Source organism: Pocillopora verrucosa, chromosome 5, assembly GCF_036669915.1.
Source record: "Pocillopora verrucosa isolate sample1 chromosome 5, ASM3666991v2, whole genome shotgun sequence".
NCBI classification, from domain to species: Eukaryota; Metazoa; Cnidaria; class Anthozoa; order Scleractinia; family Pocilloporidae; genus Pocillopora; species Pocillopora verrucosa.
The window spans coordinates 21,329,161-21,355,370 of NC_089316.1; the positions used below are offsets into that span (position 1 = coordinate 21,329,161).

The 26,210-nt window shown below is 39.0% G+C and overlaps 1 protein-coding gene and 1 pseudogene across 1 annotated transcript; both read left to right on the plus strand.

The window, feature by feature from the left end:
* The first annotated feature begins 79 nt into the window (after window positions 1-79).
* Window positions 80-4,460, plus strand: LOC136280794 (nucleolar protein 58-like). Its single transcript, XM_066166490.1, has 4 exons — window positions 80-100; window positions 205-342; window positions 3,181-3,375; window positions 4,251-4,460. Exons 1-4 carry the CDS (start codon window positions 80-82, stop codon window positions 4,458-4,460), a joined length of 564 nt encoding a protein of 187 aa, XP_066022587.1.
* Window positions 4,461-6,051: 1,591 nt separating this feature from the next.
* Window positions 6,052-21,610, plus strand: LOC131775313 (tetratricopeptide repeat protein 28-like; annotated as a pseudogene).
* The last annotated feature ends 4,600 nt before the right edge of the window (window positions 21,611-26,210 follow it).

Below are 26,210 nucleotides of genomic sequence, written 5' to 3' on the forward strand. Positions count from 1 at the left end.
TTAGCGGAAGAGAAATAGCAGGAGTCTGGAAGCTAGCTAGGTTGGTGACCGCTGACTGAAGTATAGAGGATTTTCAAAGATGGCGGAGAAATGTAGGAGAGTAATGTGAACGTGTCACTATACTAAAATGGTTCGTGAGTCCTTTAAGTTCTCAGCTGCAGTCTTTTAACCGGTGTTTTAATTGTAATTACATATTTTTTACAGGATACTCGATCGTTCTTTAGCTCTGCTGGAAAGACAGCGAAACAAGGCGCTTCGAAAGTAGAAAATAAGCGCGGCAAAGATTCTACTGCGAAGTCATTATCGAAACATGATGTAGGAAAGAGCCGAACGAAAAGCAAGGTAAGTAATGGATTATGTAGCATTTGAGAGAGAAATTTATTTGTGTTATCAGGGAATTCGACTTCAGAGGTGACGGAGAAAAGATCTGCCCATATCACAGCCCCTGTCTGACTGAATCGATCATCATGTGTATCTATGTACTCTGCGATTCACATTCCCATCTATCTTCTCCTGGGGATGGGGGGGGGGGGGGGGGGACACCTTATTTCGCTAAAATTGGTATTTATTGCCATGCATGGTAGAATTTCCTTTGTCATGAATCTTTAATTTTGCACATGGTAGATAATTTTACAACATGTTTTAACTAAGAGTTTCATCCCACTACATATATCTAACCCAAGGTATCTTTCTGGACTGGAATGTGAGAAATGGTGTGTTAATGTGTGTTAACTAACTTTGTAGGTATAATTTTCAATGGTCTGTCAGAGTATGTCAGGGTAGCTGAGTGAGGCTGATAAGTTACTATGTTTTGCCTTTTTTTTTTTTTCCCTAAACAGGGTTGTAACAGGGTTGCCTGAAAACAAAAACCAAAAGAAAATCAGAAGAGGAAGAAGAAAGGAAAAAACATTATTGACTCAGGTAATGTTTTAGGGTGAACATGAACGGTTTCAAAAGGAACAGATGTTGAGACTCTACACAAACTATTACACCTCTGTTTTTTGTTTTAATGAGGTACTGTGCTGTACAGTGTCCTTGTCAATTCTGAATGTAATTTGCATTATTACAGAAACAGCCTCCTGGTTAGCTCAATTGGTTAGAGCACTGGACTATTGTGCAGGAGGTCGAGGGTTCGAGCCCAGACTGGACCAACACTCAAGGTCTTAAAATAACTGAGGAGAATGTGCTACCTTTCTACAATGTCAAGAAATGGAGAGACATTCTAGTCTTCTTAGATAAGGATGAATAAACCGTAAGTCCCATCTCCTGCTTCTATTAATTAGTCAATTTGGTTAGGCAGGGGACATTAAAGAACCCACTCACAAGATTACTGTGATGTGGTCTGGCCTGTTTACTGGGAATTGGTGGGGGGAGGGGGTCTGGCCTTGTCATTGTTAACACGGGATCCACTCTAATTGGCTAAAGCTGTAGTGGTCTCCCTGCCTGAGATAATTAGGTGAGGCTAAATAAATTAGGGTGTAAAAAGATTCACATCATGATATGTACAACATCTCAATGATGTCCTGACCCTATTTCTAAATTAATCTTACATCTCTGTTAGATTCTGATGAAGATCCTCTTCCTCCAAAAATCAGTTATGTGATTTGTTTCTTGAATTTTGTTCCATTTCATACAGTTGTAGTTAATCCTTTAACTCCCAGAAGTGATTAACATGAAACCTCTCCTTATGATGTCTACACATTATTCAGCAAACAGGTAATGAGAATATTTAAACTTATCAAGCAGAAGCTGCTATCTTGATCTAGTACCAAGTTCTCATGACTAATTTAGAAGGAGACGTGTAGCAGCTAGAGGGGAGAAATAACAATCAGATCTTAGGAGTTAAAGGGTTAAACTTTTGGACCCTAATATCACCCCTGAATCAAGAGTCAAGGAAATGATCACCAACTATAAAAGCTCTTGATTATTTTAAAAAATTATCCTTGTAATTGCCTCAGAAAATGCTTAGGGAACAGTATGTAGAATATACATACTGATGTCAAGGTGTATTCAGAACCTGGTTCTCTTTCATTCATGTCTCTTTTAGAAAAGCCACATCAGTAAAGAAGGAGGAGAGTTCAAAAGCTATGAAAAGTAGAATATTGACCAATCAGCTTGGACTCAGGTGAGGAAATTATGTCTAATTATTGAGGGTACCCTATACTTTTTACGAGAAGGGTGATTGGGAGAGTTTGTTTTCAGGGAAATCATGATTTCATCTTTTTTTTTCATGAATTTTGATGAAAGGTGACATTATCTTTCCATTTCCATCTGAACAGTTTTTTCTTTATTTAAATGCGACCCATGAATGAAGAATTATATGAATTAAATGTGATTGACAGACCATTTCGTTTTCCTGATGAATTTCAGGTTATTTGAAAGAGCCAAACTTGTTGGATTAACAGCTTTATAAACAGGTGAGAAACTTTTAATTTGTGAATTTGGCTTATTGGCGTTATTGAAGAGTGGGAGGGCTGGATAGGAAAATATTTTGAGTCAGGTGAGCTTGAGGTAAAATAAAGTCAGGTTTTTACATCACCTGATCCTTAACTTTGCCTATGTATTAGCTTGCCAAAGAAGAAAAAGTCATCCACTTCATTTAGGATTGAGCACACTCACCATCAGACCACTGTACCTTTAATAAAAATTTGATATTAGAGTGCTTTAATTGTATTTTGATGTGGTTTCTACAGATGAGGAAGAAGTTGTACCTTAGAAATTAAGTCTGCGAAACAAACAGAAAAGCTAGCTTCTAAAGAGGTCCAGTGAGTTAATGAGAGGTAACATGCATCACTCTTTATTACTATATTTGATACTTCAGTTAAATTAATGGGTAGTGACCAACTGAGGAAAAGCTTTGGCAAAAACGACACCATGGGGATAAGTCTTTTCGCCTCTAAGCTATTTAAATCAATTCTCTTTGCTGTCTGTCACACAAGTGTTATGACAATATCTTTGAGAATATGGTGTTCACTCAAACAATATCTTCTGGTCTGATGATTTCTTTCTTCTCTTTAACTTGCTGCTTGACTGTGAATTTGTATTGATACAAGAAATTAGAAAATTAATCAATCTTGAGAGTGCAAATTTTAAGCTTTATCCAGAGCTCAGCCCACTTAATGATCATACCTTGATTCCCTGTAGAACCATCAAAATTTTTTTTTTTTTCAATTTGATCAGAGATCTGACAAGTCTGAAGAAAATGAAGACTCCATAGTGAATAGAAAAGAAGAGTACAAGAATGGGAGAGAAAAAGAAGGAAGAGAAAATGGGAATGTCAACCGTCACACAATAGAGCAACCATCAAAGAAAAGAAAGGAAGACCTCCCAGAATCAAAGTCTGAGGTTAAAAAGCCTTCCCCTGAGACAAAAAAGGTTTGTAAGCCTTTTGATCACCATCCTTTATGGGTCCAAAATCAATCAGTATTATTAATGCTTAAACGTGCTACCCTGATACCAGAATTGATTGGATCCAATATGATTGCATGTGTATGGTATGTCTTTCAGCACTTGAATAAGGTACTTGAAGATGAAACAGTAACATTTTATGACTAAATTGCAGGTAATTTAGTGTTAACAACTGGGTTGAAAACGTAAATTAGCCATCGTAAAGGGTAAAAAAGCTGACGTTTCGAGCGTTAGCCCTTTGTCATTGCTCTGACGAAGGGCTAATGCTCGATACGTCAGCTTTTTTACCCTTTAAGGTGGCTAATTTACATTTTCAACCCAGTTGTTAACACTAAATTACCTGCTATACTCTCCCACCAACACAGCACCACAGTTTCTTTAGAAACTTACCCCTTTATTCATATGACTAAATTGGCTTTGTATAAGATTCAAAAGTTTACTCAAAGTTGTTAACTAGTGGTACATGTCAGTTGTATATGTAAACCTGTCCTCCTATGAAATTAGATGGTTTTTACTCAGATGCTTGTTGCTAACAATACCTGCAACAAAACATCACTTTCAGTACTATAACCACTCAAAGTACTACCATTACTGTACCTAGAATTTACACTAAACAGTAACTGTGGTAACAAAACTTTTAGGTACATCTTTGGAGATTTTAACTTTGACAATCCAGGAAGATGCTGCCTCTTTGTCTCCATTTTTCAAAGCAGCAGTGTCCTTCACTATCGACATTCCTATTTGAGACAACTCTTGCCTTGTAAGGACAACTCTCAGCTGTTAGAATGTTTGATATACATGTAACTTTTGTTCACTTCAAATTTTATTCATGGACTTTTCAGGAAGTACCAAAGAAAACTCCTTTTAGCAAACTGGCTGCCAAAGCTGCCACAGTTCCAGAAACTCCAGTTAGAGACTCAAAACCAAGTCCAAAGAAAATCGTTACTCCGAAAAAGGATAAAAAAGATGTCGATAAGGAAACTCCAATCAAAGGAAAACCAAAGATGTTAAAATCAGAGGAAGTGGTTGCAGTTCCACCCTCATTGGAATAGAAAAAATCTGGTCACCAGAGTTTTATGGCAAGAGATGGTCCCAGGACACTTGGTTCAAAGGAAATTCCTCAGGTAGGTTTCAAAGACCAAGATCTGATTGTTAATTCTCCCCTCTATCTGCTAGACATTTTTCTGTAAATTAATAAAGAGAATTTGTTGTTAGATCATTATAACACAACTACGTGTGCCTGATGAGTTTTAGTGTTCTCATTACCTGTTTGCTGGATAATGTATGGATATTCTCGGGAGAAGGTACATGTTGATTTCTTCTGATAGTTAAATTATTATTTTCTCTCAAAGCTCGGTATGGTTTGTTTTCCATCCTTTCAAATTTTAATGAGAGATACAAGACAAAGGAAAATGACGATTATTTGAATTAAGGAAAATCTGCAGATACAGTTTATTGAAAAAAATTGTAAAATGCATGCTTTGATTAACCCTTTTATTTCCAAGATCTCAATAGTAATTCTCTGTACTGTCTGTCATACAATTCTTGTGTTGTTGGTTTGGAGAATTTGGTCTTGGATCAACTAATAATCCCCTGGTTGATATTTGTATTTATTCTCATCACTTGTCTGCATGATATTGTATTGATATTGTAAGGAGAAGTTCTGTCTTGGTCACTCATGGGAGTTAAAGTATTTTATCCTTTTACTCTCAGTTGTTGTTTAAATATTGGTTCAATGTCAGTATCTGAGAAACTGCCTACCCACCCCTTCCCTAATCCAAATAGATGAAGACGCTCTGTTTGAGCTTGTCAGAACAAAACCAGGCAATAAGACCAGCTGTGAACCACCAAGTGTGGAGAACAAGACAAAGAAGAAGGAGAGAGCTGAACCAATGGAGTCCCTCAGCCAGGGAAAAGATCAGTTTGAGGGTGATTTGTCACAACTGAGTGAAAGATCTGTGTCATCTCCAACAACACAAACACTATCATCATCACCTGCACTGAAAGGTGGGTGTTTCAAACCTTTCCAACAATTAGCACAAGAACATGACTTCACAGTAAATTTAATTCACACTTCAGCTGTATGCCTTAAATTTCCTCTCTAGTGAGCATCCTACATGTATTGTACATATATCTATGCTCTCGGTATGTGTGTTTCTTTTGTGGTGTAAAACACCTAAGTAACACATGAGGTCTCCTTAGTTTTGGTTATATAATAAGTGAATAACCCACATCTCTTACTTACCCGAGTTCCACGTGCGCACTGTAAGTTCGGGAGTTTTTTGTTTTTGTTTTTTTTCCCGCTTTGATTCGCGGCGCAAGCGCAAAGCCTATAGTTTGGTCATGGTTTAATATGGACTTATAGACAAAGGAACTATGCTCATTCTCCCCAGTCCTGTCAGCGCCCTTCGATCAACCTAAGCAGGCGATGATTTAACGACCATCACATCAGGAAAAAAGACAAAATAAAAAAGTAGGATGTTTATGTCATTGTGCTACACTCGGGATTAATGAAAATAAAAAGTTAAAAAATGTAATATGAGGCCCTATCCAAACTTGGCGTATAAATAGTGAAACAGCATAGCTACAAAATAGAATCACGGATCACGAAATAAACAATGATACACGATTTTCTGTTTCGAGTTCGATGAGCTCATATTCAGCTTCTTCAATACTGCTGGTGTTACCGGTGCACCGTTTTGTTACACACTTGTGGGGCAAATCACATTTTCACAGGAGTTAAGGTGAGGACAGAATAAGTTAATAGCGACCTAATGCAGTGAATGCGATAAACGGGTATTGACTAAAGATACAAATAGAAATAATTTAAAACATGATACAAAATAATGAAAGAAATATCGATCTTGTTTACTCGTCACGAACGCAAGATCAAATCTTAGACCATCGGAGTTTACGATCTGAAGTTCACTCACATAGCTATATATTTCTCGTTACTGAGCCATGACATACAGTGGATACATAGAAGATTATCCTGTATACTGCTTAGATCATCAATGTCGAAAGTTTCATGTCTTAAAATACATGATAGAGAGGAAATTTTAAGCTCTTTCGTGACAAAGGAAAAAATCATTTGTAACCGACAACCGAAAAAAAAAACCCTATCCGTCAGGTCATGTTAAACGACAGATTAAATATCAATCCTGACATGTCGATAAACATACCAGACCTTGAGGTAGCTTATTTATCTTCCCATGAGGGATTTACGAAGCTGCGGCATTTCTGATTCCAGTATCATGTGTGTCACTTGTCTGTATGAACTATTATACATTTATTTATGACCTGGCTTACTGCACCAAACTCAGCAGACAATTCTGGAGCTCAAAGAGACAGAGAGCTGGGGTCTCAGATTTCTCTTCCAACTTAAAGACAACTGGTTCAGTGACAGTTTATTCATAAAATTCCTGTAAGATACATCGAGGGTTTCTGTACACAAAGGTGCATGGAGTACATAGATTTAAAAAATTTTGAATATCTTCCTTGGATATTTCTTTAAGAAGAGTACTTATGGTATTCGCTTTAATTCTTTACAAGACGCGAAACGATTTAAATATACTTTTCTCTAGATACAACGAGAAGTCAAGTATTTTTCTTGCAAAAGAACTTTCGGGAGTTAAGTTTATTGCAAGCATTCTTGAGGTGAGGAAAGCTAATGAAGAAATATGTAGCATATTATAATCGAACGACGAGAAAATTGGAAAAAAATATACATAAAGAATACATAGTATTGATGTGATTTATTTAGCTTTGTATCTCCCTCTGGTGATTTCATAAGACACCTACGCTTTTGACTGCGGAAATATTAAGTGCAGAATTGGCGGGAGTTATTTACAAGAAAGAAGCTTACCGTTATTATTTTTAGAAACTTTATGAAGTTGTCACGGCGAGAGCGGAAAATGAAAATTTGAGAGAACTGTAACGCTAACGGGAAGATGGCCAAAACAAATGTGTATCATATTGAACGAGGGATATATCAAGTGGATCAGTTGAAGAGAAATTACATTGGTCCGATATAACTCACGGTGTGAATTCATCCTTATCGATTCAGTTCTGGCAGAGTGTAACATGTCCTGCTCTGAGAAGAAAAGAGGTTTTGTGGATTGCGAGTGTTTAGCACTAAAAGAAAAAGAGCTGAATTTAAATCACAGAATTAATTAATTGCCATGGAGAAACATGTAAACAAGTAATAATCATAAAAAGAATTAAGAAAACAAACATAAAAACAGGCGCAATAACTTTCTTAAAGAAGAACAGCAATTTTGATCATGAAACTGGGCATTTGATGAAGTTAGATCTTTCAAACTCGTGAATATGTTACCTTCATTTTTTCATCGAAATTATTGAAAAGCAAAATATTACTTTTGATATTTTCAGGCATGTAGAATTAACAAATGACATCGTTTGGAGAATAGAGGGATTCAGAGGATAACAGTTTAACAGGTACAAATGAATTTTAATTCTGTAACTGATTAGAGCTGTTTAGAGCTCATTTTATTTGTAAATAAAGGTCGTAATCTTAATTTTTGTGCAGCTGACAACAGTGAAGTTTAATTTCAGTCGAATTTTCTCGGTTATTGTTGTCAGACGTGAAAATATTTCACTTACATACACTTATAACTTTCATTGGTTTCTCTCATTTGCCTCGTGGTTAAATAGTCCACACGCAATGCAATTTCTTAAACCCTTAAACTCCTGGAAGTGATATAACTTGTAACTTATCCCTGTAATATCAATACATTATCCAGAAAACAGGTAATGAGAACAGTCAAAGTTTTATCTGGCAGAATTGGTTATTTTTTGGTTAACACCAAATTTTCGTACCTTCTTTAAGAGAAAACATTTAGCAGCTAAAGGGGAGAATAAACAATTAGATCACAGGAGTTAAAGGTTTAACTGTGCGTGATGATTATGCGGCAGAAGCGCGTGATTAGCATGTGACAAAGCTAGATAACGTGCTGTATATAATCATAGCTCTCGTCAATATCAAAACCAGCAAACATCTCTCGAAAACAAACGAAGTTTGAAACAAAGCTCGAGGTTGAAATAAAAATACACAATCCGCACGTTTCTTTTGATATCGTAACATTTGCGATATATAGTAATAATAACGGTAATATGGTTGTCGGTGAAATACCAGAATTTTTTCAGTTTCCAAAACATGAATTCTCCACCGCACGCTGTAAATGTACCATTTATATCATCACATATATAGGTATCAAGGTCGTCATTCGAGGTTTAACTTTCCATATGGGTTTTTTTTTTTTTCAACTGTTTTTTTTTACCTGAAGCTGAATTCAATTATTTTTTTAAAGGAAATAGTTCTTGTCATGAGAAACTGTTGTATTACAATGTCCGAAATTGAATTATAACATGGCTAGTAAATTTGCCTGATTAAATTCAATTGCGCGAGCGTGTTTCATATTCCTGTTGTGAACGCTCATGACGTCAGCAAACAAATCCCTCGAGAAAAAAATTTTTTTCTATCCCGTTGCAACTCAGGAAGCTAGAGTTGCTCTAGGCTACACCTCGAGCGACTCTTACGCATCTTTCGTACTCTCCAAACTTCCCGCGTGCTTCACATCTCGATGAACGCACGCTGACGTATGAACCAATTGTTAATTGTTTTGCGGCGAGCTTAGTTTCGGTGAAATGAATTTCTGTTTTTGATGCTCCTATTTAAAAATTGTATTTCATTCAAATTTACAATCAATACTTTTGAATAAAAGGGATGATACATTTCCGCTTGTGGATACGAATTTATCTGCTTCAATTGAATTATCTCTTTGATGGTGAAAAAGATGTCATGAACACTCGATGGTAAAATTCGTATCCGCGGGCGGCTATCTGATATCTCATAAATGCTTGTGTATTGCTGAACAAGTGTGAGCTTAAGAAGGCTGTACATCGACCAATTTCCGTCAATACATTTTAAGGACTGAGACGAAGTCTTCGTTAGCAAAAATACTGGAAAAGCTTTTATTCATATGACAGAAATATACTGTTTGGTTACGATATCATACGAGGTATTCAGGAGGCTACAAGCATTTCTTTTTTTTCCTTTTGTGGGGTATCAAAGTGGGAATCGAAAGAAAACACATTTTGCACTGTTGGGTAGCCGATCAGAGCACAGGTTTCCTGCTCGCTCGCCGGTCGCACCTAAACATATAAATAGCAGAGAAATTGGGAAAACGTGTCAGCAAAAGTGAAAAATTCGACACCAGAATCACGATGACTACGATTTCTTGATTACGTATATAAACGAAACCTCGTCAACGACACGATTAATTATTCTGTTTTTTTAAAAGCTTTGGAACATCAATCCAACTCCTTGCGAAACTTGCCTCGGGAATCGTCGACGGTGAATAAATTTTTTTGTATTCAAATGTTCGAAGTACGTATCTATAAGGTGGTTAGTAGTATCATTTCTCACTGGTTGTCTGTCAGAGTTCGGTTGTAGTAGATAAACCTTTTCGCGCGATGACTGACTAAATAGGCACAATGTTTGCGTGTTTACATCATGCGCTGGAAGATAAAACTGTGGGCTCAATAAATGCTGATATTGGAGCAGAATCCTGTTCTGTAGGGCAAGACCACCTCAGAAGCTTCATGGAAATGTTTTTAATTTCCCATTCAGTATAATATTGCAAAAGATTATTTTTTTGATCAGCAATTCGTTCACAAATAATTTTCAGTTTCATTTTACTTTCAGTCTACTTCCTCCGCCAAATGCTCATGGCCTTAGCAGTGAATCCATTCGATGGCCTACAAGATTAGGCTATGCAGAAGTCTCTGTGTTGTGAATGGCTTGCAATTTGTTCTAGATGAAGTTTCTTGATAACAAGAGTTTTGATGAATAGGACACTATTATTCTAAATTTCCTGGTTCCTTCAGAAAAATATAATGAGGGAGTTTATGTACTAGAACTTATAATTCTGTTTATGTTGCATTATTTTTGATCGATGCTTATCCATGGCTACCAGGTACAATGGGTTGTTTATTGGAACTCGCGCATTTTGTTCAGGGACAGCCTTGAACGACGTTTCAGCGTATGAGACTACGGAAACAAACAAACAAGCAATTGAAAAAAACAAATATGACACAACCTGCGGAACTTGACTGGAGCTGTCACGCAATCACAATAGCGTGACGTAGGAAACTTTGAGATTCTCATTCTTCCTCTATGATTAAGTATACAACTTTTTCTTTAGGTTACTTTCATCTGAGTCTCCTCTTTTTGATTTTTAACAATGTAGCGCAGTACAATCGATTCAATTTTATTTCTAGCTATGGCAGAAAGTAACCTTCCAACAACGGAAGAGGAACTGGAGGTGAAAAATGAGTTTCCAGCCACAGGTGAGAAAAAGCAACAGGGAAAGACTTCGTAATGGTGATTTTGTACTGTTTGTTAATTAAGTATACTTACTTAATTAATTCTGGTGCTCAATTTTTTGGACCACCTCGACTTGAATGTTTTAAGGAATCCACTAAATACGCCGGTATTAGAAGGCTAGTTGTAATTGCACATGGTTGTGATCACTAACAAAGTTGAAATATCTTCTCGGTAATTTCAGCAACAGAGGAAAGTCAAGTTACATCAAGTGATGCTGAACTGGATGTATACAATGACCCTTTAAGTGGTAAGAACACCGGCTGAAACAAGATTTTTTTGAAAGACGCCCCAGTGAAGTTTTTGTCACATTTAGATCAAAATTTGCGTAGGTTCTGTGAATAAGTTTTTGAAACAGCAAAATATTGTTTTTTTTTTAATTTCAAACTTTGTTACCAGAAAAATTAAAAATAACAAAGGGAAAAACAATTTATTGCTCGATCCGATCGAGCAGAATGCGTAGACATCATTAACTTCTCATAAGCAATAAAGCCGCAAATTTGAACGCGACTACACTTTTGAAGAGCCCTAAATTAAAGAAGAATGAGCCAAAATTGGCCTACTAGGCTTGGTAAAACTCGGTTTTCTGAGTTTTAGAAGTGCTTACCTGTAAATCAACGCGCAATGTTTTGGAGATAAAAGATGTATCTACAATTTGCACCTAAAATGAACGATATTTGTGCAGTAAAAAGTATTTTTCTTTTGCCTTTGAAAATATTGTAAATTTGGTCATTTTTAGTGCGAAAGTCATTTTCGATAAGAGAGAGCTGTTGGTACCCGTAGTCCTGGTAAAGTCCAGTATTGAAAAATTTGCAAACGGGTAAATTTTTTTTAGGCCGCCAAAAGGAAAGTATTTTTTGTCTCTTATTGTTCAATACTTGTTCGGAGGAGCTTTCACGCAATTTGAGAATTCTACAGAGAGAAGGGGCATTTTGTCTCAGCCGTATCGCCTGTTTTGGTCTTCTAAATATTTGACACCTTTTCGGACAGTTATGTCAACACCAGGTTCACGCTGTAAACCACCAGCTCACAAAATAGTAGAACCCCTGACTTTCACAACGGGCAAAATGGAAATTCGCGGGAAAGTAGTACTTTCCCAATGATATTTTTTTCCAGTGAGCCTCAACGAGCATGTTCTCAATAGACAATTACATGTATGTAATAAACCAAAAAGAAAAAAAAGAAAAAGCATGTTTTTCCGATGCACTTGTCACTCTCAGCACGACGTTTCTTTTCTTTATCCGAACATTCACAAGTTTTAACCTTTTTCGGTCCTGGCTTTGCTTTGCTTTATACATTTTTTCTCAACAACTTATGGGGTTTTATATTCCAATTTGACATTTTGTAAAACGTAACCCAGGTGTAAAAGGCATTTTGGAAAGTCTTTCGACCTAAATGTAAACCAAACAAACTTGATCTGGTTATAGCCAAGCTATAGCTGAAACTCCAGATTGCTTGCATATTTTAATGCAAACAAAATGCACAGATAAAGTCTCCTGAAGTGCAATTATAAACAGAGTTCAGTTGAAATAGGATCTCCTGCTGAAATTTGGGATACTTTGGAAAACGTAACCCAGGTGTAAAAGGGTTTTTGGAGAGTCTCTTGACCCAAATGTAAACGGAGAAACTTGAACTGGTAATAGCCAATTAAGGTACAGCCCAGACTCCCAACACCTTACACATTTTACTTGAACAAAATGTACAAATACTAAACTTTTCTGTTTTTTTTTTTTATTTTTATGGCTCTAAGCTCCTTTAACCTAACAGTTCGTTTGGAACTATATAAAGTTGGCATCATCCGTCAAGGGTCGTGTAACTCATTACTAAATCATCAACACTAACATGGTGTGTTTTCAGGGATAGCGATAGTATGTCTCCAGGAAGGTAACAAAGAATACACTCGAGGAGAAGCTAATAAAGCGATAAACTCCTACACGGAAGGACTTCAAGTGAACTGCAAAGATAAACGACTGAACGCCAAGCTTTACAACAACAGGGCAACGGCTCATTTCCGTTTGGGTAACAATTTTATTTCTAAATATATAATCTTTCATGCAGTGTTACAAGATAACGGAATAGAGAGCAACAGCAGAAGCAAAGCACAAATACATGAATCCCCCTTTAGTGGATGAAAATTAAGCAAAGAAATGATTCTCGTTAGTAGACTGCAATTTAACCAATTGTAATTTGTCAGGCTTCTCTTCTAAATCTTCTTTCCTGAATCTCATAGCAAACTACGTGGAATGTCTGGATGATGCAACAGTTGCCGTTCAATTGGAACCCACTTTAATCAAAGCTATTGAGAAAGGTGGGTTTTTCAAACATAAGCCATCAACATTCTATTCTCTGATTTAGTCAAAAGAGGATTGTGTGGTTTGTGGCAGGTAACTGCACTTCAAGTGTCAATTGTATGTGGTGTGTCGATGTCTGTTATGTGGGTAAAAAGCATAAGAAAATGTCAGTAAGCTCTCAAATACCGCTGCCTGGTTAGTTCACGTTGTAGAGCGCCGGAGGCCAAGGGCTCAAGCCCTAGACCAGAATAACACTCTTAAAATATCTTAGGAGAATGTGCTGCCACTTAGCCATGACATCTGCAAATGGTTTGATATTCTTGTTCCGATATGGACGGAAAACCGTAACCCCCGTTTCCTGCATCTTCTCTGTAACTCTTAGCAGGGGACATTACAAAACCCGGAAAAGAGACTGAAAAATTCCCCTTCAAAAGTTAAACTGCTCAATGCAGTCTGCCCGAAAACTTCCCCGAAAAGGGCTGAAAAGCGCGTAAGAGCACAAATGAAGAATGCGCGAGATGAATTGATCGTCATTATCATCAACTGAAGCTTAATTGGTAGCCGCTTTGCATTAGCCCCTTATTGTTCATTTTCAATTCTTTCACAAGTTCAAAATTCCTTCATTATCACAATTTTTGTTCCCAGCTAAATGGGAAATCAAGTCCATTTTACGAATACGTTTATACCTTAACAGTGATGAATTACTACGCACCACCAATTATTCCCTCCTTTTCAGGAGCAGAAGCGTGTGTCGAACTTTGCCGGTATAAAGAAGCAAGGAGCTGGTTGTATATGGGATTGGCCGTATCCTTTAACGAATGTTTCAAAGGTGATACGAGATGCAATGCGAGTAATATTTCAAGGGAAATCAATACGTTCCGGAAAGATTCTTCAACACATAATGCAAGCAATGTTCTCTTATATTGCACTGAGCAGTTTAAAGAAGCTAAAATATTCTTAAAGAATTCTTTCGACTATTCCACAAAACTTTACTCAAAAGGAGAGTAGCTAATTCTCAGAGTTTGAGCTGAATACCCCTCATTTTTGTCTTCAGACGAGCATCACCATGACGACCGAACCTAAACCAATAAATGCGCTTCAGAGCTAGTTAAAACTCTCCAATAACTTGAAATCAAATCTCTGAAAACATCCCACGTTCGAATTATCATTCAAGTTTAAAGTTCTATCTAATACTCTCACTGCATTTTCGAAAATCTGCTCATGATTTATCAACCCTTGACACGTTTTAAGATTGAAAATAACAACAAACGTCTCCTTCAATTACTAAGGAAAACTAATGCTCAACTAATAGTCACAGAAAACAGTTCTTCCAATCTCGGAAACGTTTATCAAGGCCTAGGAAAGTTTCAAACAGCTATCAACTACCATCAGCGTCAACTAGAAATTGCTAAAGAAGTGGGAGATAAGACTGAAGAGGGAAGAAACTATTGCAATCTCGGCAACGCTTATCAAAGCCTAGGACAGTTCAAAACAGCCATTCAGTACCATCAACGTCATCTAGAAATTGCTAAAGAGGTGGGAAACAAGGTCGGAGAGGGAATCAGTTATGGCAATCTCAGCAACGCTTATAGAGTTCTAGGAGAGTTAAAAACAGCCATCCAGTACCATCAACGTAATCTAGAAATTGCTAGAGAGGTGGGACACAAGGCCGGAGAGGGAATCAGTTATTGCAATCTCGGCAACGCTTATCAAAGCCTAGGACAGTTCAAAACAGCCATTCAGTACCATCAACGTAATCTAGAAATTGCTAAGGCAGTGGGAGACAAGGCCGGAGAAGGAAGAAGTTATGGCAATCTCGGCAACGCTTATAGAGGTCTAGGAGAGTTAAAAACAGCCATTCAGTACCATCAACGTCATCTATAAATTGCTAAAGAGGTGGGAGATAAGGTCGGAGAGGGAATCAGTTATGGCAATCTCGGCAACGCTTATAGAGTTCTAGGAGAGTTCAAAACAGCCATCCAGTACCATCAACGTCATCTAGAAATTGCTAAAGAGGTGGGACACAAGGCCGGAGAGGGAATCAGTTATTGCAATCTCGGCAACGCTTATCAAAGCCTAGGACAGTACAAAACAGCCATCCAGTACCATCAACGTCATCTAGAAATTACTAAAGAGCTGGGACACAAGGCCGGAGAGGGAATCAGTTATTGCAATCTGGGCAACGCTTATAGAGGTCTAGGAGAGTTCAAAACAGCCATCCAGTACCATCAACGTCATCTAGAAATTGCTAAAGAAATGGGAGACAAGGCCGGAGAGAGTATCAGTCATGGCAATCTCAGCAACGCTTATCACAGTCTAGGACAGTTCAAAACAGCCATCCAGTATTATCAACGCCATCTAGAAATTGCTAAAGAAGTGGGAGACAAGGCCGGAGAGGGATTCAGTTATCGCAATCTCGCGAACGCTTATCGCAGTCTAGGACAGTTCAAAACAGCCATCCAGTACTATCAACGTCATCTAGAAATTGCTAAAGGGATTGGAGACAAAGCCGGAGAGGGAAGAAGTTATGGCAATCTCGGCAAAGCTTATCACAGTCTAGGACAGTTCAAAGCAGCCATCCAGTACCATCAACGTCATCTAGAAACTGCTAAAGAAGTGGGAGACAAGGCCGGAGAGGGAAGAAGTTATGGCAATCTCGGTAACGCATTTCACAGCCTGGGACAGTTCAAAACAGCCATTCAGTACCATCAACGTCATCTAGAATTTGCTAAAGAAGTGGAAGACAAGGCTGGAGAGGGAATCAGTTATTGCAATCTAGGCATCGCTTATCGCAGTCTAGGAGAGTTCAAAAGAGCCATCCAGTACCATCAACGTCATCTAGAAATTGCTAAAGAAGTGAGAGATAAGGCCGGAGAGGCAATCAGTTATTGCAGTCTCGGCAACACTTATAGAGGTCTAGAAGAGTTCAAAACAGCTATCCAGTACCATCAACGTCATCTTGAAATTGCTAAAGAAGTGGGAGACAAGGCCGGAGAGGGAATCAGTTATTGCAATCTCGGCAACGCCTATGACAGTCTAGGACAGTTCAAAACAGCCATCCAGTACTATCAAAGACATCTTGAAATTGCTAAAGAAGCGGGAGACAAAGCCGGAGAGGGGAAAAGTTATTGCAATCTCGGCAACGCTTATCACAGTCTAGGAGGGTTCAAAACAGCCATCCAGTATTATCAACGTCATCTAGAAATTGTTAAAGAAGTGGGAGACAAGGCCGGAGAGGGAATCAGTTATGGCAATCTTGGCAACACTTATGACAGTCTAGGAGAGTTTAAAACAGCCATTCAGTACCATCAACGTCATCTAGAAATTGCTAAAGAGGTGGGAGACAAGGCCGGAGAGGGAACCAGTTATGGCAATCTCGGTAACGTCTTTCACAGCCTAGGAGAGTTCAAAACAGCCATCCAGTACCATCAACGTTATTTAGAAATTGCTAAAGAAGTGGGAGACAAGGCCGGAGAGGGAAGAAGTTATGGCAATCTCAGTAACGCCTTTCACAGTCTAGGACACTTCAAAACAGCCATACATTACCATCAACGTCATCTAGAAATTGCTAAAGAGGTGGGAGACAAGGCCGAGGACGGAAGATGTTATGGCAATCTCGGTAACGCCTTTCACAGTCTAGGACAGTTCAAAACAGCCATCCAGTACCATCAACATCATCTAGAAATTGCTAAAAAGGTGGGAGACAAGGCGGGAGAGGGAAGAAATTATGGCAATCTCGGTAACGCCTTTCACAGCCTGGGAGAGTTCAAAACAGCCATCCAGTACCATCAACGTCAGCTAGAAATTGCTAAAGAAGTGGGAGACAAGGCCGGAGAGGGAGTCAGTTATGGCAATCTCGGCAAAGCTTATTGCAGTCTAGGACAGTTCAAAACAGCCATTCAGTACCATCAGCGTCATCTAGAAATTGCTAAAGAGGTGGGAGACAAGGCTGGAGAGGGAGGATGTTCTGGCAATTTCGGCAACGCTTATCAAGGTCTAGGACAGTTTAAAACAGCCATCCAGTACCATCAACGTCATTTAGAAATTGCTAAAGAGGTGGGAGACAAGGCCGGAGAGGGAATCAGTTATGGCAATCTCGGCAAAGCTTATTGCAGTCTAGGACAGTTCAAAACAGCCATTCACTACCATCAACGTCATCTAGAAATTGCTAAAGAGGTGGGAGACAAGGCTGGAGAGGGAGGAAGTTATGGCAATTTCGGCAACACTTATCAAGGTCTAGGACAGTTCAAAACCGCCATCCAGTACCATCAACGTCAGCTAGAAATTACTAAAGTAGTGGGGGACAAGGCCGGAGAGGGAACCAGTTATGGCAATCTCGGCAACTCTTATGGCAGCCTAGGAGAGTTCAAAACAGCCATCCAGTACCATCAACGTAATCTAGAAATTACTAAGGCAGTGGGAGACAAGGCCGGAGAAGGAAGAAGTTATGGCAATCTCGGCAAAGTTTATTGCAGTCTAGGACAGTTCAAAACAGCCATCCAGTACAATCAACGTCATCTAGAAATTGCTAAAGAAGTGGGAGACAAGGCCGGAGAGGGAATCAGTTATGGCAATTTTGGCAAAGCTTATTGCAGTCTAGGACAGTTCAAAACAGCCATTCAGTACCATCAACTTCATCTAGAAATTGCTAAAGAGGTGGGAGACAAGGCTGGAGAGGGAGGAAGTTATGGCAATTTCGGCAACGCTTATCAAGGTCTAGGACAGTTCAAAACAGCCATCCAGTACCATCAACGTCAGCTAGAAATTACTAAAGTAGTGGGAGACAAGGCCGGAGAGGGAACCAGTTATGGCAATCTCGGCAACTCTTATGGCAGCCTAGGAGAGTTCAAAACAGCCATCCAGTACCATCAACGTAATCTAGAAATTGCTAAGGCAGTGGGAGACAAGGCCGGAGAAGGAAGAAGTTATGGCAATCTCGGCAAAGTTTATTGCAGTCTAGGACAGTTCAAAACAGCCATCCAATACCATCAACGTCATCTAGAAATTGCTAAAGAAGTGGGAGACAAGGCCGGAGAGGGAATCAGTTATGGCAATCTCGGCAAAGCTTATTGCAGTCTAGGACAGTTCAAAACAGCCATTCAGTACCATCAACGTCATCTAGAAATTGCTAAAGAGGTGGGAGACAAGGCTGGAGAGGGAGGAAGTTATGGCAATTTCGGCAACGCTTATCAAGGTCTAGGACAGTTCAAAACAGCCATCCAGTACCATCAACGTCAGCTAGAAATTGCTAAAGAAGTTGGAGACAAGGCCGGAGAGGGAACCAGTTATGGCAATCTCGGCAACTCTTATGGCAGCCTTGGAGAGTTCAAAACAGCCATCCAGTACCATCAACGTAATCTAGAAATTGCTAAGGCAGTGGGAGACAAGGCCGGAGAAGGAAGAAGTTATGGCAATCTCGGCAAAGTTTATTGCAGTCTAGGACAGTTCAAAACAGCCATCCAATACCATCAACGTCATCTAGAAATTGCTAAAGAAGTGGGAGACAAGGCCGGAGAGGGAGTCAGTTATGGCAATCTCGGCAACGCTTATCGCAGTCTAAGAAAGTTTAAAACAGCCATCCAGTACCATCAACGTGATCTAGAAATTGCTAAAGAAGTGGGAGACAAGGCCGGAGAGGGAAAAAGTTATTGCAATCTCAGCAACGCTTATTGCAGTCTAAGACAGTTGAAAACAGCCATCCAGTACCATCAGCGTCATCTAGAAATTGCTAAAGAAGTGGGAGACAAGGCCGGAGAGGGAATCAGTTATTGCCTTCTCGGCGGGATTCATCTCCGTCAAGGACAGTTGGAAACGGCAATCAAGTGTTACCAACGTCACCTAAAAATATCTAAAGAAGTGGGAGATAAGACTGGAGAGGCGTGCTCACTCTGTTCCCTTGGAAGCAGTTTTGAATGCCAAGGAAATCTTATGATGGCCTTTGACTGTTATTGCTCGAGTGTAGAATTGTATGATGATATCAGGGCCAGTCTTCAACTCAACGATCAGTGGAAGATTTCTTATCGTAATCAGCACCAAGTAGCATACAAAGGTTTGTGGCGTGTAAATATCAGTCGAGGTCAAGTTGTGAAAGCTCTTCTTGCCACAGAGAAAGGACGTGCACAAGCTCTGAGAGATCTCATGGTCACAAAATATCAGCCTGGATATTCTTTAACGCCCAGCGCATCCCGCATTTCTCTGAGGTGGGTTCCATTGAGCACAGTTTTCATAGCTATTAACGGACCATGCGTTTACTTCTGGGTTTGCCTCAGTGAAGATAATATCCAGATGAGAGAAGTACACGTTAACAATTATAAATATGAGGATGAATTGAAATTTTTCATCCATTTACTGAACAAATCTGCTCTTAAGGAGATCGGTGCAAGAGTTACTGTTGCAATCGAAAATCCTCTGCTTGATTCGCCGACAGAAGAAGAAATGGCCAATGGTGTGATCCGAGTTGATGTGAGACACTCCCAATCAAGTGCTTTAAATAAGCTGCATAAGATCATCGTTTCTCCTATTGCTGACCTGATCAAAGGCAACGACGAGATCACATTCGTTCCTGAGGGGCCATTTTGCCTTGTACCTTATGCAGCATTGCAGGAGTCGAACTCATCATATTTAAGTGATTCTTTCAGAATTCGTGTGCTTCCCTCTCTGACGACGTTGCAACTAATTCATGATTGTCCAGCTGACTTTCACGTGAAGACTGGTGCATTGCTAGTCGGTGACCCATGTTTCAAACATATCTTCTATCGGGGAGGACTTTTGGTGCAGCTTCCAGGAGCAAGGAAGGAAGTGGAGATGATCGGACGTATCCTCAATGTCTCCCCTCTCACTGGAGAAATGGCAACAAAACATGAAGTGTTAAAACGAATATCATCAGTGGCGTTAGTTCATATTGCCGCGTACAGTAAAATGGAAACCGGAGAAGTTATCCTGGCACCAAACACCACAAGAGATAACCCTCAGCCGCAAGAGAAAGACTATCTACTGACGATGAAAGATGTCATAGAAGCTGGGTTGCGAGCACGTCTGGTTGTACTTAGCTGCTCTCACACTGCTCGTGGGGAGGTCATGGCCGAGGGTGTGGTCGGCATGGCGCGTGCACTTTTGGGTGCCGGTGCTAGATCTGTTGTGGTAACCTTGTGGGCGATTGGCGACCAGGGAACCCTGGAGTTCATGAGTTTCTTCTACGATGCACTTGCCAAAGGCAAGAAGGCAAGTGAAGCTCTCAATCAGGCCATGAAGTGTATGAGAGAAATTGAAAAGTTCAAGGAGGTTTGGCACTGGGCACCATTTGTACTCATTGGTGACGACGTCAACCTGGATTTCAAAGATATTTCGAAGCTGAAGTAAGTAAATATTCTGTTTTATTCTGTTTACACACTCCATTCAATACAAAGTTACATTAAATCATAATTATTGCTTATATGTTTCAGTTGGGTTACAAATTTATGTTTTGCTCCGGCAAATTTAGATGCAGTACAATCAAGAGGACACGTTTACGATGATAACATTCTTTTTAGGAAACCTGATAGGACTAAAAAAGCAAATTTTTTTTGAAACAATCCTGTTGTGCAATGTATTGTTTCATGTGCTAAGAAATATTTCATGGCAACTCATCTATCCTTCCTAAACTTAGATTCTTTTATTTTTCAGTTAAGGCAGTGAGCATTGGAATCCCAGGGAGTTTTAGGGTACCTGCAAACGCTGATATTTGGACCATAAACTTAAAGACGGCCAAAGTCAAGTTTAACAAGAGAACGAATTTCAATTGATTCAAAAGTTGACTTTTTGCTTGTCTGAACTGCGCTTACCAGCTTCATCTTTGATTTCCTGCCGGAACAACTGTTTTTGTTTTGTTTTGTTTTGTTTTGTTTTTTTTTTATATGATGTCTTGGAATTATCATGACTAACTATGTAAAACGTTTTTTTTTTTTAATCTAAGTAATAAGTATTAGCTACTGAGAGGATTAAGGCTTTGCGTTTACTTCGAAGTTGAAACGTCTTGAAAACGTTTTCCAAAGTTTTTTTACAAATTTTTCTTCATCGGTTTTTGTCTCATGAGTGATGTAAAGCTGTTACAGCCATGTGCGAGTGTAGAGAATTTCCATGGAAATTAGAGAATAATCAGTTGTCTGATTGCTCGATTATCTTAGTTTATGTCAGATGGAAATTGTGACTTTTCGAGGATTTCTACCCAGTCATTGGTACCTAAACTTGGTTTCTGCCGATCAGAATTTGGTTTATCTGGACTTAAAATGACAGATTTTGGTCGTAATGGCCAGGATTTAATCCTGGTATTAGTTAATTCTCGGAGATTTTTCCTTTAATTTTGAACGCGTTGAATTGTGTTATTTTTTACAAGCAGAACGATGCATTTTAATTATTTTGTTTAAACTGATCGTCCAAAGGCAAAACGAGAAGTTTTATGTTAATTTTAGTTACTAGCGCACAAAGCATTAAAAGAAGCTCAGAACAAGCTAGACAGTTGGAGCTGAACGATTTCATTCTAGTTTCTCCGACTAGATTGTTTACCCATTATCTAAGTACAATAAACTAAAATTTAGTTAAATGTTAAATGTTTAATTGAACAAGTCGCTGGAATTTTGTCAGAATGGAAGAGGAAACCAATAACAAAGGGAAGAAAATTTCTGCATCAACGAGCATAACCCATTTCTTATCATTTGAAGTAGTGAGTGCGTCTAAGTCCTATTTGCTTAATAACTTTTGCCCACTCCTTTGAATTGATTTATTGAATGAGAGATGAATTTCGATATTTTCTGACTCTATAACTGCTAGTATCGATCATACGCAGCCGTTCCTGAGGATGTCACGCGACGCACTTCTTTAGCGCGTTATGCGATAGATATGATGTTTTGTCACATCTTGTCGTTTGAAGTAGTGAGCGCACCGATGTCTCATTCGTTCAACTTTTGCCCATTTCCTTGGACAGAGTTATTAAATAAGATGTAAACCTCGATATTTTCAGACCTTATAGCTGCAAGTTTCATTGGTAGCCGTTTCTTAGGATGTCACGCAACGCGCTCCTTTTGCATGTAATGAGACAGATATGTTTCGTCAAAAATCGTTGGAGGCAAGAAAAGAGAAATTACCTTTCACTTTGGGAGATGGTGCCTTAATCTGTTCATCGAAAGCGTCCTCATCATAGGAGGTACCCTAGGTGATGATGTCTTTTTTTTCCACGATTGCAAACTTAACTAAAACAGCCTGTTCAAAAAACCGAAACTTTCTTTTAAGGCTAACGGTTAAAATTGTGGCCATGTTTCTGCTGCGGCTAACCCAGAATAATATAAAATAACACATTATGGGAAGGAAAGATTTTTAAGGTTATTTTTTTCTACAACTAAGGGTTAAAATTGTTCAATTTTTACGCCTAACAGCTAGTTTTTTGACCGATATACAGTACGGCTAACGGTTAATCCCATGGAGACCCTCGACTGGGTGACATGCAAGATGTGAAATACAAACGTTTTTAGAAGGTGGCATCTGCAACTCGAATTTAGAGTGCTGGTTTTTGAGGTGTAAGGAAAACCGGGAAAAACAAGCCGTGGAGAAATCCTGGAAATAAGGATCAACCTGGGAGAGATGGGCCTGGGGAGAGCGTTGTCGTTATGCATTACTGTTAAGTTTAATCTGAGATGTTTAATGAAGCTAACGCGAGATATTCACCGACGTAAAGGCGAACAAGGATAAATTTCCTTCCCCCTTTAAAGACCTTGTACTGGATCCGAAAAGTCAATAAGCCCTGATATTCTGATTTCCCCCCAGATCTAAAAAACTGCGACAACGTAGATGTGTCAGCAGGAGTTCTCTACTGACCATGGCATATATTACAATCATTTACGAAAGAGCCATGAGAAGGGGGGAGGGGGGTTTGAGGTTCCGTTTATCCTTCCGGGATGGGAGTGTGAATAGCTACGTGTTTTCAAGGGTAGCATCACAGGTGGGGTTCTCAAGAGTCTGAAAGCTACGATTTTAGAAGGTAAAGATAAGAATTTTCCTGAAGAATTAATGGACTTAATAGGCTTCTTTCGTCTGCTTAGACTTTCTCTTCGTGCTCCATAGCCCTACTCCATCTACCCATCTTACAGCGGTTTTGAGTATATACCACACTGGTGAATAGAGCTTATTGCTTGGGCTGTTGGTTTGGTGTTTATCGCCTGCGCGTGTATCAACTCGGGAATCGATTTTCCAACTTTAGCTTGAAAAGAAACATTTACACTTATAGCAGTTTTTTAGTATACACCGGTAGTCAGCGGTGGTCTCCGATTAAGCGGTTGTGGTCATCCTTGACTGAGTCCCATCGGCCTGTTCGGGTTGTACGGAACGGTTACTTAGGGCGGAACCACTCGAATAAAACGACGAGTTGTCTCTGAAATAAAATTTACTCCATATTTGTCTCCTAAAATCGATGTCAGTATTTGGAGTTCAAATGTCCTTAACGGATTGCAGATTATCTATCTTCTTAGGACTATTTGTATCTGACAAATATTACGCAAGAAAATTACGCAAACCATTTGTTGGGTAATTAGCAAGAGGTCTAACTGTTAGAATTCTAATTTATTGTTCTCTTTTTACCCTGCATCATCGTTTAGTTGAGGTTATTCGAAACATTTTTGAGCGATTTTTTTAAAAAAAAGCTTAACATTAATATCATAAATTATTGTTTACAATGTTGTTTTCTTATCTTTTGTTGTTAACCTGTATTAAATGGTGATAACACTCAGTTAAAAGCGGTTGCTCGATTGTACCGTCTTCGTAAATTTATGAAAGAATGAAATGGTTAGTTATAAGACAAAAAAGACGAGTTCCTTGATGTCATTACCCTCTGGAGTGTACGCCGGTATTTTCTCAAATTCCCGCCGAGATTCCCACGGGACACCTGTCGGGATCTCTCTCGGGATGCTGGTGAGGGGATTTGTACCAGGGAGTCAGCGGGAATACGACCGGGATCCCCGCGCGGGTAAAAATAGACAAACAAAATTGAATGAAATCCGGTTTCGCGGGTAGTCCCACTAATCCAATATTTCACTTCCACCTCACTTTCCACTTCCGCTAATTTTTTCCGAGAAAGATCAGAGGTCTTCAAGATGTTAGAGTTGCTAGTTGTAAATGAATATATTCGCACGTGTGAAAGAAATCGGCCCTCGCCAAAACACTCGTGTGGTCAATGCTCACAGCTGTCTGTCAACTAAGTATTCCTTCCTGCCGCTGGTTCTTTGCTCCTCTTCCAAACCCACACCTTCCTTCCCAAGTCTTTCCCCTAATCACGGACCTCATTAATTAACAACGTTATTTGGTATCGTGCGCCAATTTTTACTTTTCCTACTTTCATAATATTTGAAGGAAAAAAATACAACAACAACAACAAAAACAAAAACAAAAAATAAAAAAACACAAACAAACAAAAAATAAAAAACCAAAAAACTTTCGCTTAAAACACCCAAGCAAACGCAATATTTATTTATTATTTTTCTCCTTTTTCTCTTTCCTATATACTTGGCTTTTAGCCATACTTAAACTGCTTGTTCTTTTTGTATATATTACCTTCCCATACCCTATATGTTGTCTTTAAAAAAAATAATAAAATTCAAATGTACCAAAGAAAACTGATCAATGTCAAGAATCCACTATCGGTTCAGAGAAATAGATTTAAAAGCACTTCATCTTAAATTGCAAATGTTACCATTTGCCTCCATGTTTGTCAGATAATAGAATTCCCATTTCCGAAGCCAGCAATGAAAATCCACAATCTTAAATTGTTTTCCAATGAGTACTTTGTGTGCTTCGTTGGTCACTTCTCTAACACAATCTACGTGTTTAATAAAGTTTAGCCCATAATTTAGAGTAGCTTTCATTAGGGGAGTAACATTTTGACTCAAAAAAATTTAAAATACAAAAAAAAAAAAAAAAACCAAAACAACAACAACAAGAGCAACACTCAGATACAGAATGTATTATACTGTGGTAACAAACGAGGGAGACTTTTGCCCCAAGCTATAACAGATCTCCGGAAAAGTGAACCATAAAGAAAGAAGAGTGTTCTTCCTTCCGACTTAGTCTCAAAGGTTTACACTGGAACGTCAAAGTTGATGCTTCCAAGAGTCACAACAGATGCTGTAAAATGGCGGCCTCGGTGGTGGTACTTGATAGAAGATGGGTTGCGTAGGAGAGTCACGGCCAGGAACCAGCAGTTGACAGCCTTTTGAGACATGCCCGGCTGATGGGGCTCCCGACTAAAGCCTGAAAGACAAAGAGAGAGGAACGGCACTGTAAGCTGCGTTTGAGAGGTTTGGACGAGGGACTTTGTCGAGTATTCAAGTTAATTACCCTTCAAAAAATTAGTTCATGACAACAAAGGAATCATAGAAATAGAGAAAATAGGCCAAAAGAAAGAAAGAACGGAATGCTTAAGCACTTCAGACTCAAGGTGAAAAAGAGGTTACACATGTGGGGATGTTTCTTTTTCTCCTCGTGAAAGGCTTAAAACTGTTCTATATCACCCCGAATACAATCGTTTTTTAAAGGTTGGATTGAAAAGTAACTGTCTGTGAGATACGTTTTAGTTGTTAAAAAAACGCTGCAAAGTGGCAAAGAAGAAAGGCTAACTTTTAATATTCCCGCGTGACCACAGAGTGGATATCAAATGAATAGTAACCAACCGAACATAGCTCATATCGTAAGTTTCTTCTCAATAGTACCCATTTTTTTTATCAAATCTGACTTGGGGAATGGGTACGTTTTCTGCCAAATTTTCCACGATTTCACATTACTAACGACGCTTAACAAAAGAAAATTATGCATTTCTTGCCCTCCGTGAAAAGATTATTTCTAGTGTTCTGATTGGTTGCTGAGTGCTGGTTGCCAGTGCATAAACAGCGCTGTCTTTTGATCTTATCAGGGAAACAAATGTGCCTATTGTCTCTAAGCTACAGTTGCCCATTCGTCTGTTCGCCCATTCGTGCGTACGCTCATCAGAATCATCCCAGCCGAATCATGATTCTACAGGCAGTTTACTTACGGTCTTGCGGCGGCTGGTGATCTTCTTTTTTTTCTGTCAATAAGCAACTGACAGAACA

Excerpts from the sequence above, each read along its gene's own strand:
- LOC136280794 (XM_066166490.1), top strand. The coding sequence starts at position 80 with ATGGCGGAGAAATGTAGGAGA. Across the intron at positions 101-204 it reads TGGCGGAGAAATGTAGGAGA|GATACTCGATCGTTCTTTAG; the intron begins GTAATGTGAACG and ends TATTTTTTACAG. Across the intron at positions 3,376-4,250 it reads CTTCCCCTGAGACAAAAAAG|GAAGTACCAAAGAAAACTCC; the intron begins GTTTGTAAGCCT and ends TGGACTTTTCAG.